This window comes from Micromys minutus, assembly GCF_963924665.1.
Source record: "Micromys minutus genome assembly, chromosome: 7".
Lineage (NCBI taxonomy): Eukaryota > Metazoa > Chordata > Mammalia > Rodentia > Muridae > Micromys > Micromys minutus.
In genome coordinates this window covers 63,147,848-63,161,968 of record NC_137976.1, presented here as the reverse complement: position 1 = coordinate 63,161,968, position 14,121 = coordinate 63,147,848, and the positions used below count along the sequence as shown (strand labels likewise).

Here is a 14,121-nt window from a genome sequence, read left to right as displayed (position 1 = left end):
CACAGCAAAGTTCCAATAGCCTCCCAGGCTAATTCCTTTATAAATTTCAGCTGAGAAAGACCCTTACTAATCCCTCAGTCAACCCCCAGTGCTTCCTGATCTTGGCTGCTACAATCTCTGTCTCCTTCTCAAAGAAGGGAGCATTCTGCAAGACATAATACTTAAGGTACAAAGAAAATAAAATAGAAGTTCAAAAGAAAATATTTCACAAACATTAATTAATTAATATTGTCCATAACACTTCCTAGTTCCCAGATTTAAAACACCCTAGAACAAATTTAAAATTCCATCAGTCTTTTGTTGTGTCTAATTAACAAAATAATATGTCACCTTTCTAAGTTAGAAATAGCACTGTATTGATTACAGTTGCATTTCTTTATTATGTCTCTAGGTGATAACTGAGGGCAAGAACATTGCAATACAGAAACTCTTATATTTCTCATTTTACTCCGTGACACATAATCGGTCCAAATATGTGTTCTCTGCTAAATGTATGTCTGGATTAAATAAAAGCAAACAGTTTATTCTATTTCTGTTCTTTCAAAGCCAGTTTTCTAGCATGTAGTATGTTTACAAAGTGAGGTTTAAGAAGCTGTAACATTGTTTATTATAGCCATAAGTATTCTACAGTAAATCCCTTAAGCTGAGAACTGTCCTTACTTCATTTAAAAAATATTTATGACATCCCTTCGCTGTGTTGATTTACCAGTTGCATTCTAAATGAGTCATTAGAGGAGACAGAACCCTTTGGCCAGCCTCCCAGTAATTCTGCCACGTTATCTCTGAAGCCAGCCCATATAATAGGTAGATAGTTAGAGATTATTTTGTGACAAAACAAATTCATCCAGAATGTGGCTTTGGAAAATATGATAATAGTAACTAGTTTCCTTTTCTATTCCCCAGTGACATTGGAGTCAGAGAGGTGCTGATCATGTAAAAGTCACCTCAAGATATTGTTTGGGCAAATAAATTTACACAGAATTAACACTATTCATATATTAAGAATCACAGCATTGGCCTTTCTGGAGAGTCCAAAAAGAGACAGATTCACCTGAAAAGAATTAGTGTGGGAGGAGGAGGGAGTACGTGTCAGAAGGAAGTAGTTTGATTGTTCACTCTATTACAGAGTGGGTGCCAGAGACCTTGAGACCTCAGGGACTGTCAAATAGAGATTCTCCCATGTCCCCATGGAGCTGGATGTCACTTCATGCTGACAGTGTTTGAAATGCCATGTTCTAGTTTATTGCATCACTGGGACCATTTGACAAAAAATGATTTGCTAGAGGAGCACAGTTTTTTCTGTGTCTGGCTCATCCCAGCACAGTGCCTGGCACACAACAGTATTTCAGAACGTGTATCAAGCAAAAGCTAAACAAGCAAGAGAAAGGAGGGATGAGAAGAGAGGGAAAAATGAAAAGAAAAAGAAAGGATGAGAAGAGAGAGGGAAAAAAGAGGAGAGAAATAGTTCTGATCTACCTGGTGCTTACAAGGTTGTATGGCGGAGTGTCAATTTGGAAAGACTGCAGAGGAAAAATCCTCTGCAGCCATCTCATATCCCTGCATCTGCCCTGAAGTTCTAATCAATCAGTTCTTTCATGAGTAGAGGGAGCAGGAAGAACACTGCCATCTTTCCCATGAGCATCCCTAAGAGAAGGAAAAGGCGCTGGCTAGAAGAATAGTTCCTGGGGTAGTAATGCCTTGGCTTCGGTGGTTTCCCTGTGAAGCAGTTGTTCGGAATATGTGCCATTTATGACTTTTGTGTTTTCCATTTGCTCCAAAAACCAGAGCAGTGGCCTCTCTCACTGCTGTGTCCCCAGTAGATTTTTCTCCTAATAAACTGGTGAAATCAGGGCACGGACAGCCAAACAAACACACCCAGATCTCAGGGCACTACTCCAATTCTTGTGCATTCTGTCAAATTATTTCTCCTCTCTTGGCCTCATATTTACACCCCCCCTTAGGACTGCAGAGTAATGGAGTGGTGTGCAAAATATCAGTGTAAAACAGCACACACTAAGACTAAGAAAATGGTAAACATTCATAGAACCCTCCCCTGTCCTCTCTATCATGTGGCCTATTGTGTCATGCCTGCTCCCTCTAGAGGGAAGTAAGGTCCTTGAAAAAAGCCATTTCCTCAGGAAAGGAGGCACAAAGGACAGGGGAGTTGAAAGCTGACCTCTGACTGTCATTTGTCATCATGGATTCTACAGACATCTAAACCTTCCCTTCTCTATGACATCTCTGTCCTGCATTTCCATTCCAATTAGTAGTCCTGAAAAAAATGAAGAGGCTCCAAGGAGATTCATAAACCATATCTCCCTAGGGAAAGGGACCTGCACCTCAGGAGGCTATGAGAACACTCAACAATGTCATAGAAACTAGACAACAGGCCCCAGACAGCCTCAGAGACATGGGGGAAGACTATAACCATAGAAGACCTGGGTCTAGACCTCAGCCCATCCTGATGTCCTGCAGGGCTTGAGAGTGGATGGAGTCAAGTGTAACTGAAGACTTCACTGAGTTGCATCAAAGCAAACACCAAAAGGAATTAGAAAGTAAGTTCAGCTTCTTGTCTGGCAGTGACGGTTGAGACAATTCTGCCAGTGAGCGGGTGCTGTGGGAGGAAACAGCCACACAGAATGAAGGGTGATGGGGCCAAAATGGTGACAACAGCTTTCCCACATTAGACTCACCTATGCACTCAAGTGACACTTTGTGTTTGGGAGCAAATGCCACCTCCAGACCTGACTCCATCACCGATTTCTGAGCAGCCCTGGTCTATGTTCACCTCTGTTCCTTTATTTCTAAGTCGGTCATAGCATAAATTGTTTGGCGTTTAATGATGATGTGAGCGATAAGTGCTGTTTATGGAATACGTTGCTGTAGGGATACTGGGTGTGTTTACATACTGTTTTTACATAAATACAATGTCTATGTCTTCAAAGAGTTGCAAATGGAGAGTACATGCATCTGAGCTACATGTGTGGACTTATATAGCTAACACTGACTGCATTTTAGCCAGGAATCTGATTCTAATGCTACGGTGGTGTTTCTGTCATTTCATGTGTGCTAGCGGGGTCCATATCATCATGAAATAAAATAGTTTAGTGCATGCTGGGATTTATGTGTTTTCGAAAAAACTAGTAAGAAACATATAGTTATTTTCATGTATATTTCTGGTTCACTGGCTCTGACTCTAAAATGGATCGTTTACTTTTTTAGCACTCAGGATTATGTGGACGTTGCTGCTAGTAAACATAAAAGAGGCCCACTGACATCCAAGGACATTTTATATCCCTTTTATTTCTCTGGAACATTCTGGATTGTCCTGAGACTCAAGAAAAGTCCTGTAGATCATGAAAGGGAAGAGGCAGATGGGAGGCCTAAGCCTTCCTGCCTTTTCTGCCTCTGACCCCCATGTTATGCTCTCTGTTGCCCAGTGAGAGAAGCAAAGTGCCAGCACACTGGAGCTGTGGGGACACATGGGGGGACACAAGCTATTTTCATAGCTTGAGGTTTACACATTGGGTACTATGGCAACAAGCCGTGTGCAAACCCTCATCACCACCATCACCAGGCAGGAAGTCTTCAACACATCAAAGGAGACAGTTTATAAGTACACCAAACATATTTTGGCTTACCACATTTTGTCTCCATTTTGCATTAAGTGGACCCATTTGTAAATGTAAGATCTGCTTGTGTTGAACAATTTAGGAGCAGACAATAGATCACTCGGGTCATGTTTAAGGTTTGTGTGCACTTCTTTCTTTGTGTCTTTGTACCATATGGAAATAGGAAGGTTTAATAATTGGTCAGCACAAAGGACAAGTAGCTTTAAGGCTCATGCTTCTGAATAGTCTTTCTCATTAAAATGTACTGTTTTCCACAGTTTTTTCCTTAACTAAAGAACAATTATATAAATAACATCTCCCTGGTTATACAATTACAATAAGACTTTAAAGACTATAGGTGAACACTGGAGTCATCTGAACTGTGATGTGAGATCAGCAGAGGCTGTAACTCTAAAGAACAGAGCAGCACACTGTCATCTGTGCTAAGGCTCTCTGGAACTTTCCAGGGTGTTGTTCCCACCTATAGAGGTAGGTAGATCTCCCCTCATTTCTGTTGGAGACCTGACGGTTTCTTTAGGCTGTGCTAACTTTGCATAGCGATAGAATCAGTCACCAATAGAATCAGTCTCAGATTTATGTAGATACTGCATTTCAGCCTGTTCACCTTCCCAAGTCTCCTGCTGACTCCTTCATGCCACCATTCAGCAATAAATCTCATAGGACAGTAAGTGTTTCTTCCAGTTTCTCTTCTGTGGCCTAAACCTATTGTCAACCAGTGCTGTCTGCTTGTGTGTTCTGTGTCTTTGTTTCACTAAAAGGCAGAGTGGATCCCCCTTATCTACCTCTTTTCGTAGTGAAGGGTGTGGTCCCAGCCAGTCAGGGGTAGTTGATCTGATTTGCTTATCCTCCTGGGTACAGAAGAGGATGCTGGGTTAAAATGGCCTACCTGTGAGCATTCCTTCGTTCACCACACAACTCCCATCAATCAAGATAGCATCACAGGGCAATGAGATTTTCCCTGGAAGAATGAGAATATCTCCCGGAACCAGGAGACGGGATTCCAGCTCCTGTAGACCTACGTGACAGCAAAAAATTCCATGACTGTCTCAGCCTTTCCTTGTTTTCCCTTAATATTAAAATAACTAAGAGCTCTTATCTGTTTATTTTCCAGTTGGGTAAGACCTACCCTACCTGTTAGCCTGCACTGGGGCCCCTTTCCACTCAACTGAAAAATTACAAAGGAATTAGAATTAGAGAATTGTTTCCTGGAACCTAGCGAAGGATGAGGAACAACAAGTTCCTGTTTGGAACCTAATACCCAGACAGGCTCTGTGCAAGTCAGTTTTAGAGCACTGGTCAAGAAGGAGGCGCCCTCTGGCTGCTATGTGTTCTGTCTGGTCACTGGAACATTGTAAGCACTTTAAGGCTACATTAGAACTGTCAGGAGATCGTCTGCTGATATAGCAGGAGTTCTTTGTTTCCCACACAGAATTGTGGCCACTCGACCCTGAACAAACCTCAGAGCAAATCCCAAGAGTCTGGTGAGCATGGAAAAGCTCCATCCAAGCCTAAGTTCCAGATGACAGCTTGTTTGGTGCAGGGTCTTTGGGATATAACTAATTGAAAAAATGCTAAAGTAGTCTTTCGTTTGCACATTAACATCCAACTGCATAAAATATGTAGGGGCAGAGAGAATTTGAAGCTGAACTCTAAGAACATGATAATGTAACCAAAGCTCCCAAAAGGGTGAGGCAAGCCAGATCTGGAGTGGGGCGGGTATCTGGAGTCTTAGCTTCCTTTAATTTTATGAGTTAGATGGCCTCGATTGGTCTAGTCCTGGGTTCAGTCAGAGAGAAGTTTTGTCTTCGATAATGACAACTCTGTGAATAGTAGAGTCTGCTGAGACATGGTGGGTAGGGAGAAGTAGAACGAGCCACCTACCTTTGTCTCTCACTGTGATTGTGACCTGGACTTTGTTATGACCCTCCACAAGCTTGTGCAGCTTAACTGATTGCTGCCAAGAGAAAGGCAAGACTTTACCAGCAGATAGCCCACATCCTGCCAACCACCTGCTTGATGTACAGTAAACCTTAAGCCTGCTGCCACTGCCAAACGTCCCAGGCAAATAAATGACTCAGGTGCCAGCCAATTTTCTGTCTTTGGTCTTTGAGACAGAGTCTTGTAGCCCAGGCTGGCCTAGTAATATGTAACCCAGGCTGGCTTTCAACTCAAAACAATCTGCCTTCCTCAGCCTCCAACTGCTGTGTTTACAGATATGTGTTCTACTACATTCAGTTTCTACCTTGGCTTTTGACACATCAATTCTTCTGCTATTACCTCCACCCTCCTGACATGATTTTAAGAGCAATTTCCCCTGCTTACCTGTTACAACTTTATTCCAAAAAAGAAAAAAATATATACACAAATACAGAATCCAGAACAGAGGTAGAAGAACCAAGGTCAAAAGGCAAAGCAGAGCAGGTTATGAGGTATCTGAGTTTGTTCTGTGATGACTGTCCCCTGGGAAGAGCGGTCTAGGTAAACAGGCTAAAGTCACACTTCTAGATTTGGAATCCCCATGCTAACACAAACAAGACAGTCAGTCTAAGCCTCCTTTGCTCATCCAAAAGGAGAGACAGTAACATATGCCTTTGGAGGAGGTATTTTAAGTTTTCAGCTAATTATTACAAAGCCCTCTGTGCAACCATTCACTGAGAACATGTGTGTGTTAGCGATTGTTCAGGGAGAAGCTGCAAGGAAAAAGAAGGTGAGTCTGTAAAAGGTGGAGTAGATGAAAGAAACTCTGGAGAGAAGATAGCAACACTTAGGACAACAAGGAACCGGGAAGGCAGAGAAAAGAGGGAATTCAGTCCCCACACTCCCCAGACCTACATGGTGAAGAAGGGAATGTGAGGACCAGACCACACCAACAACTGTGGGACAGGTGGGCAGCTAGGAGAGATGCCGCTCCTTTCTAGCGGTGACTGAGAATTGGATATCTCTAAGTAGAAACAAGTTGGATGCCTGCTGTTGCTCTTCAAATTCAGCTTAAACTAAGCCAAACAGAATGCTTTCCCTTTTACAGGTTAAATCACAGGTTAAATCTGTTCTCTTAGTGACATTGAATGGTACAAATTTTGCCAGACCAATGGGCACAGTGCACAGCTGTGTAACTTCACCCAGAGAGAACATAATAAATTCGATATTAATATTAATACAGAGAAAAGAATGGTATTCACTTCAGTTCCACATGCAAAACTAAACATCCTAGTTTGGGTCAATAGAGTGCAAGACACTAAGGTATTGTTAGCTTCCTATTCATCTCTGAAAGGTGGGATCTCTGGGTCCTGATCCTCAGAGTAGACATTTAAACCCCGGGCAATTGAAGAAGTCAAAAAGACCAGAAACAGCAGAGATCCAGGGACACAGGCCAGGTACACAGGAAAGACGGGAACCAATCACTGACAACATGACCACATATAGTCACAGACAACAAGATGGCAAAAGGAAAGCGAAAAATCTTATCCAATGGAAACCAAGACAACCTGGCAATACCAGAACACAGCTCTCTGATCACAGCAAACAGCAGAATGCCAAACACTCCAGAAAAAGAAGACTCAGACCCCAAATCATACCTCAAGATGATTATAGAGATTTTTAAACAAGAACAGGAGGAAAAGCATAAAGAAATAGAAGCTTTTAAAGAGGAAACAAGAAAAACACTCAAAGAAATCAAAGAACTAGAGGAAAACAGAGCCAAAGAGATGAAGGAATTTTAAAAGGAAATGGAAACAATAAAGAAAACACTAAAAGAGACAACCCTGGAGGTAGAAAACCTAAAAAAGAAATCAGTAGTCCCAGATGCAAGCATCTCCAACAGACTATAAGGGATGGGAGAGAGAATATCAGGGGCCGAAGACAACATGGAAAACATAGATAAAACAGTCAGAGAAGATGCAAAAGCCAAAAAGCTCCTTACCCAAAATATCCAGGAGATCCAGGACACAATGAGAAGACCAAACATAAGGATAATAGGAATAGAAAAGGGCAAAGAATATCAACTAAAAGGCAAAATATGTATCTTCAACAAAAACATAGAAGAAAACTTCCCTATCCTTAAGAATGAGATGACCATGAGCAAAACAGAAGCCTACAGAACTCCAAATAGATTGGACCAGAAAAGAAATTCCTCCTGACAAATAATTGTCAAAACACCAAGTGCCCTAAGCAAAGAAAGAATACTAAAAGCAGTAAGGGAAAAATGTCAGATAACATATAAAGGCAGACCAATCAGAATCACACCTGACTTCTCAACAGAGACTATGAAAGCTAGAAGAACCTGGACAGACATCATACAGACCCTAAGAGAACACAAGTGTCAGCCCAAGTTGCTATACCCAGCAAAACTCTCAATCACCATAGATGGATAGACCCAGATATTCCAGGACAAAACTAAATATATACAATATCTGACCACAAACTAAGCACTACAACAAATTATAGGTGGAAAACCCAATACAAGAACAGAAACTACATCCTAGTAAAAACAAGAAAATATCTAATCAAGAAAATCAAAAAAGAGAGACACACAGGCACAATTCTACCTCTAAAAGTAAAAATAGCAGGAAACAGCAACCACTATTTTTTAATATCTGTTAATATAAATGGACTCAATTCCCCAATAAAAAGACATAGGCTATCAGACTGAATAAAAAAACAGAATCCAGCATTTTTCTGCATACAGAAAACTCATCTCAGAGACAAAGACACACACTATCTCAGAGGAAAATGTTGGGAAAAACCTTCCAAGCAAATGGCCCTAAGAAGCAAGCTAGAGAAGTCATTATAATATCGAATAAAGTAGATTTTCAAACAAAAATTATCAAAAAAGACAAGGACACTTTTTACTGATACAGGGAAAATTTGTCAGGAGGAACTATAAATCTTTAACATATATGCTCCAAACACAAGAGCACCCATATTCATAAAAGAAACCCTACTGAAGCACAAAAAGACCTCAACACCCCACTCTCATCAATGGACAGATCACTGAAAGAGAAACTGAACAAGGACGCAGTGAAACTAACAGAGGTTATGAACCAATTGGAATTAATAGACATCTATGAACGTTTCATACTAAAACAAAAGAATACACTTTCTTCTCCATATCTCATGGCACCTTCTCCAAAATTTACCATGTAATCTATCACAGAACAAACCTCAATAGATATAAGAAGATTGAAATACTCCCGTTCATCCTATCAGATCACCATGGTCTAAGGCTTGTCTTTACTAACAACAAAGACAACAAAAAGCCCATATACATGTGGAAACTAAGAAATGCTCTATTAAACAATAGCAGGGTCAAAGAGGAAATAAAGAAATAAAGGATTTTCTAAAATTTAATTAAAATGAAAACACAACATACCCAAACCTATTGGATGCAATGAAAGCAGCACTGAGAGGAAGACTCAGAGCTCTGAGTACTTCCAAAAAAAAAAAAAAAAAAAAAAAAACTGGAGAGAGTATACACTAGCAACTTGACAGCACAGTTGAAAGCTCTAGAACAAAAAGAAGCAGATACACCCAAGAGGAGTAGACGGCAAGAAATAATCAAACTCAGAGCAGATATTGACCAAATAGGAACAAAAAGAACCATTCAAAGAATCAACAAATCTAATAGCTTGTTCGTTGAGAAAATTAACAAGATTGATAAACCCTTAGTCAGACTAACTAGAGGGCAAAGAGCGTATCCAAATTAACAAAATCAGAAAGGAAAGTGGAGCCATAACAACTGAAAGTGAATAAATTCAAGAAATCATCCGATCCTAATACAAAAGCCTATACTCAACAAAGTTGGAAAATCTGGAAGAAATGGATGAATTCCTAGACAGATACCAGATACTAAAGCTAAACCAGGACCAGGTAAACCATCTAAATGATCCCATAACACATAAAGAAATAGAAGCAGTCATCAAAAACCTCTCAACCAAAAAAAAAAAAAAAAAAAAAAAAAGCTCATGTCCAAATGGGTTCAGTGCAGAATTCTATCAGATATTTATTGACGACCTACTACCAATACTCTCCAAACAATTTCACAAAATAGAGTCAGATGGAAAACTACCTAACTCATTTTTTTGAGTCCACAATAACCCTCATTCCTAAACCACACAAAGACCCTACAAGGAAAGAGAACTTCAGACCAATGTCACTTATGAACACGGATGCAAAAATACTCAACAAGATCCTTGGAAACCAAATCTAAGAACACATCAAAACAATCATTCCCCATGATCAAGTAGGCTTCATCCCTGGCATGCAGGGATGGTTTAATATATGGAAATCCATCAATGTAATCTACCATATAAACAAACACAAAGAAAAAAACCACATGGTCATCTCACTAAATGCTGAGAAAGCATTTGACAAAATTCAACACCTCTTCATGTTAAAAGTCTTAGAAAGAACAGGAATCCAAGGCCCATACCTAAAAATAACAAAAGCAATATACAGCAAACCAATAGCCAACATCAAACTTAACTGTGCGAAACTTGAAACAATCCCACTAAAATCAGGGACTAGACAAGGCTGCACACTCTTCCCCTACCTATTCAACTGGAAGTCCTGGCCAGAGCAATTAGACAGCAAAAGGAAATCAAATGGATACAAATTGGAAAGGAAAAAGTAAAAACATCACTGTTTGCAGATGACATGATAGTGTATGTAAGTGCCCCCAAAAATTCCACCAGAGAACTTCTACAGCTGATAAACAAGTTCAGCAAAGTGGCTGAATATAAAATTAACTCAAATAAATCACTAGCCTTCCTCTACTCAAAGGACAAACATGCAGAGAAAGAAATTAGGGAAATTTTACCTTTCACAATAGTCACAAACAATATGAAATACCTTCGTGTGACTCTAACTAAGCAAGTGAAGGACCTGTATGACAATAACTTCAAATCTCTAAAGAAGAAAATTGAGGAAGATCTCAGAAAATGGAAAGATCTCCCATGCTCATGGATTGGAAGGATCAACATTCTAAAAATTGCCATCTTACCAAAAGCAATCTACAGATTCAATGCAATCCCCATCAAAATGCCAACCCAATTATTTTTAGAGTTGGAAAGAGCAATGTGCAATTTTATCTGGAATAACAAAAGTACTAGAATTCCGAAATCCATCATCAAGGACAAGAAAACATCTGTGGGAATCACCATCCCTGCCCTCAAGATATATTACAATGCAATTGTGTTTAAAAACTGCATGGTACTGGTACAGAGACAGGCATGTGGATCAATGGAATAGAATAGAAGATCCAGAAATGAGCCTTCACATATATTGTCACTTGATTTTTGACAAAGGAGCTGTAAACATTCAATGGAAAAAGGACAGCCTTTTCAACAAATGGTGTTGGTCCAACTGGCACTCAGCAAGCAGAAGAATGAAAATAGACCCTTTCTTATTTCCTTGTAAAATGCTCAAGTGCAAGTGGATCAAACATCTTCACATTAAACCAGATACGTGAAACTATTAGAAGAGAAAGTAGGGAAAACCTTAGAACAAATATGCACAGGAGAAAATTTCCTGAACAGAACACCCATGGCTCGTGCTCTAAGGCCAAATATGGACAAATGGGACTTAATGAGATGGCAAAGTTTCTGTAAGGCTAAGGACATCGTCAAGAAAACAAAACGGCAGCCAACATATTGTGAAAAGATCTTTACCAACCCCACATCTGATAGAGGCCTAATATCCAAGGTGTACAAAGAACTCAAGAAGTTAGACACCAGAGAATCAAACTTCCCTATTAAAAATGGGGTATAGAGCTACACAAAAAGTTCTCAACTGAGGATTATCGTATGTTGGAGAAGCATCCAAGGAAGTGCTAGACATCTTTAGCCATCAGGGAAATGTAAATAAAAACAACCCTGAGATTCCACCTCACACCAGTCAGATTGGCCAAGATCCAAAACTCAGATGACAGCAGATGCTCTGAGGATGTGGAGAAAGAGGAACACTCCTCCACTGTTGGTGGGGTTGTAAACTGGTACAATGCTCTGGAAATAAGTCTGGCGGTTCCTCAGAAAATTGGACATAGTACTACCTGAAGACCCAGTTATTCCACTTCTGGGCATATACTCCAGATATGCTCCAACATACAACAAAGACACATGCATCACAATGTTCATAGCAGCCTTATTTATAATAGCTAGAAGGTGGAAAGAACCCAGATGTCCTTCAGTAGATGAATGGATACAAAAATTGTGGTATATTTACACAATGGAGTACTACTCAGCTATCAGAAACAATGACTTTATGAAATTCCTAAGAAAATAGATGCATCTAGAGAATATCATCCTGAATGAGGTAATGCAGTCACAAAAAAACAGACATAATATGCAGTTACTGATAATTGGATACTAACCCCAGAAAGCTCTGACCACCCCAGAAACAACTTATAGACTATACGAAGTTCAAGAAAAATAAAGGTCAAAAGAAAAAAAGAAAAGAAAGAAAAATCATCACGCTTAATCTTTACACACCAAGAAAACTTTTGACTATTTCCAGATTACATCTTGTTTTACATGTACTTTATGCTCATTGTAACTAGTAAGATTTTAAGGCATACTATCAAACCTTTAAAAAAATCAAGTATTGACAAAAATTTAATTATATACTTTTATGCAAAATTGTTTTTAAAATCTGTACATTTATCTTTGTTTTTTAAAATAAAGGTATTCAAAAGAAAGAAAGAAAGGAAGAAAGAAAGAAAGAAAGAAAAAAGAAAGAAAGAAAGAAAGAAAGAAAGAAAGAAAGAAAGAAAGAAAGAAAGTCAACCAGGGTTCTATGTTAAGTACTCTTATTTCAAGTACAACTCTTGATGTGGAGGTTTGGCTTGCCCTCGTAGCCATCCATGGACCGTGTGTGAGAAATTGCTCCTGAGAAGCTATAGGTTCTTTGGTAAGTAGAATAATAACTAATTATTGATAAATAACAAACAACAGATATATCTGAAGTTACCTTCAAGATTTAAGGTGTCATTCTGCCAATTTGTTTAAAATGCTGGGGACTTATCCCTTATCCCAAGCATACAGAGCTTTACTGTATAGAAGATGTTATAAAAGACTTACATGATTATGTTTATAACCGCTTAGAATTTCTAACAGCTACCACAGACTAACTGCAGTGGTAAACACTTAGGAAAATATACATACACATACTTATATGCTACTAAAATCCTACCTCTAACACCTAGAAACACAGAAGGCAAAAGGCTGGGGTGGAAAATGCTGGAGCACTTTGCCACAGTCATGCACTTAGGAGGCATTGAGGATGCCAATCAAATCTACATCCACCTTACTCAGGCAAAGTGGGTGCACTCTTTCTCTTGGTGCTTAAAATAGCTCCACTTCCTTTTCAAAGCTGTTTTCCCTTCTCAAATTCTCTCGCTTGCTTTCTGTTTAGCGAACTCATTGAGTCAATGGCATGATAACTTCAGCTGAAGGAGACACTAATCAACACATTTGGAAGTGGGGGAGTCTGAGTTAACAGGGCTTGACTGTAATTCTCAAACCTCATTATGCTGGGAAGCCAAATTTGTTTATCAGACTTTGCATTCTGGGGAGTCTGCCTTGCTTCCATGCCTTTGCTTGGACTACTCCCTAGAAAGTTCAGCCCAGTATGCTGCTAGCAAGCTCTTTCTAATTATTCGCAGGAAATGCCTTATCCAGGAGGAATCCAGTTCTCTGCTCTTGGCTTCACACCTGTGCTGAAGCACTGATAACTTCCATTACAGCATCGTTTCCTTTCTCCCCATGTGAGGCAGGCAATTCCCAGGTTAGAAAAGGGGCCACATATTCCTCTTTGTCCCTGAAATCTGTCACACAGTAGGCACTCAGCAACAGTGTATTTTACAGACCTGGAGTACTCTGCATCTCCTAACGACACAGGGGTGGCTAACTTAAGCATTCTAAGCATTCTCTTTGAGCTAAGGTACTCAGAAACTATAAGCATGAGTTTCTATGACAACCAGCCAGCCAGAAGAAGGCACGCGCTGTGATGCTTGCCATGGTTGCAAAGCTCATTGCCTGAATTTCATCAGGCCCCCTCTGGCTTCTACAGTCCCTCTTCCGTGGTACCGGGATCAGTTTCCACAGCTCATTTGCATGCTGTTGTTATTATGCATCTGCTGCCAGATTTGCTGTGCTGCATTTGCTGAGGCTGGACTTTCTCCAGAGGAAGCCAAAGGAGGGCATTAAGTCATGTGCCCCAGGGCTTTGCTAGGTGATGAAGGAAGGCAGAGGCAGAAGTGAAAGGTTCTAGGGGTGTTCTCACTGCTATGCTAGCAGATACACTGGCCTAGCTAGACTGCATGCAAATGCAATTCAAAGGTTTGCATTTCTATCTGACTTGCACTCTTCTACATTCTTAATAAAGGACTCCAGCTCGTGTTTGTTAGCCTCACTAAGGTAAGCTCTGACCAAGCGGCATGGCTTGGGATAGGGCAATCAGGTAGGTAGATTATTCTTTTAGCTTTAATCCAAAGAAA

General features: G+C 40.1%; 1 protein-coding gene across 2 annotated transcripts in view; it reads right to left on the bottom strand.

The window, feature by feature from the left end:
* ATP13A5 (ATPase 13A5) overlaps positions 1–14,121 on the bottom strand; it is a gene marked incomplete at both ends in the record, with an annotated part of 133,806 nt that overhangs the window by 78,507 nt on the left and 41,178 nt on the right. For both annotated transcript variants that reach the window (XM_080918703.1, XM_080918704.1), the window contains 2 exons: positions 4,519–4,647; positions 5,514–5,586. In XM_080918703.1, the coding sequence (XP_080774829.1) occupies positions 4,519–4,647; positions 5,514–5,586 (202 nt within the window). The remainder of the gene's footprint in view (positions 1–4,518; positions 4,648–5,513; positions 5,587–14,121) is intronic.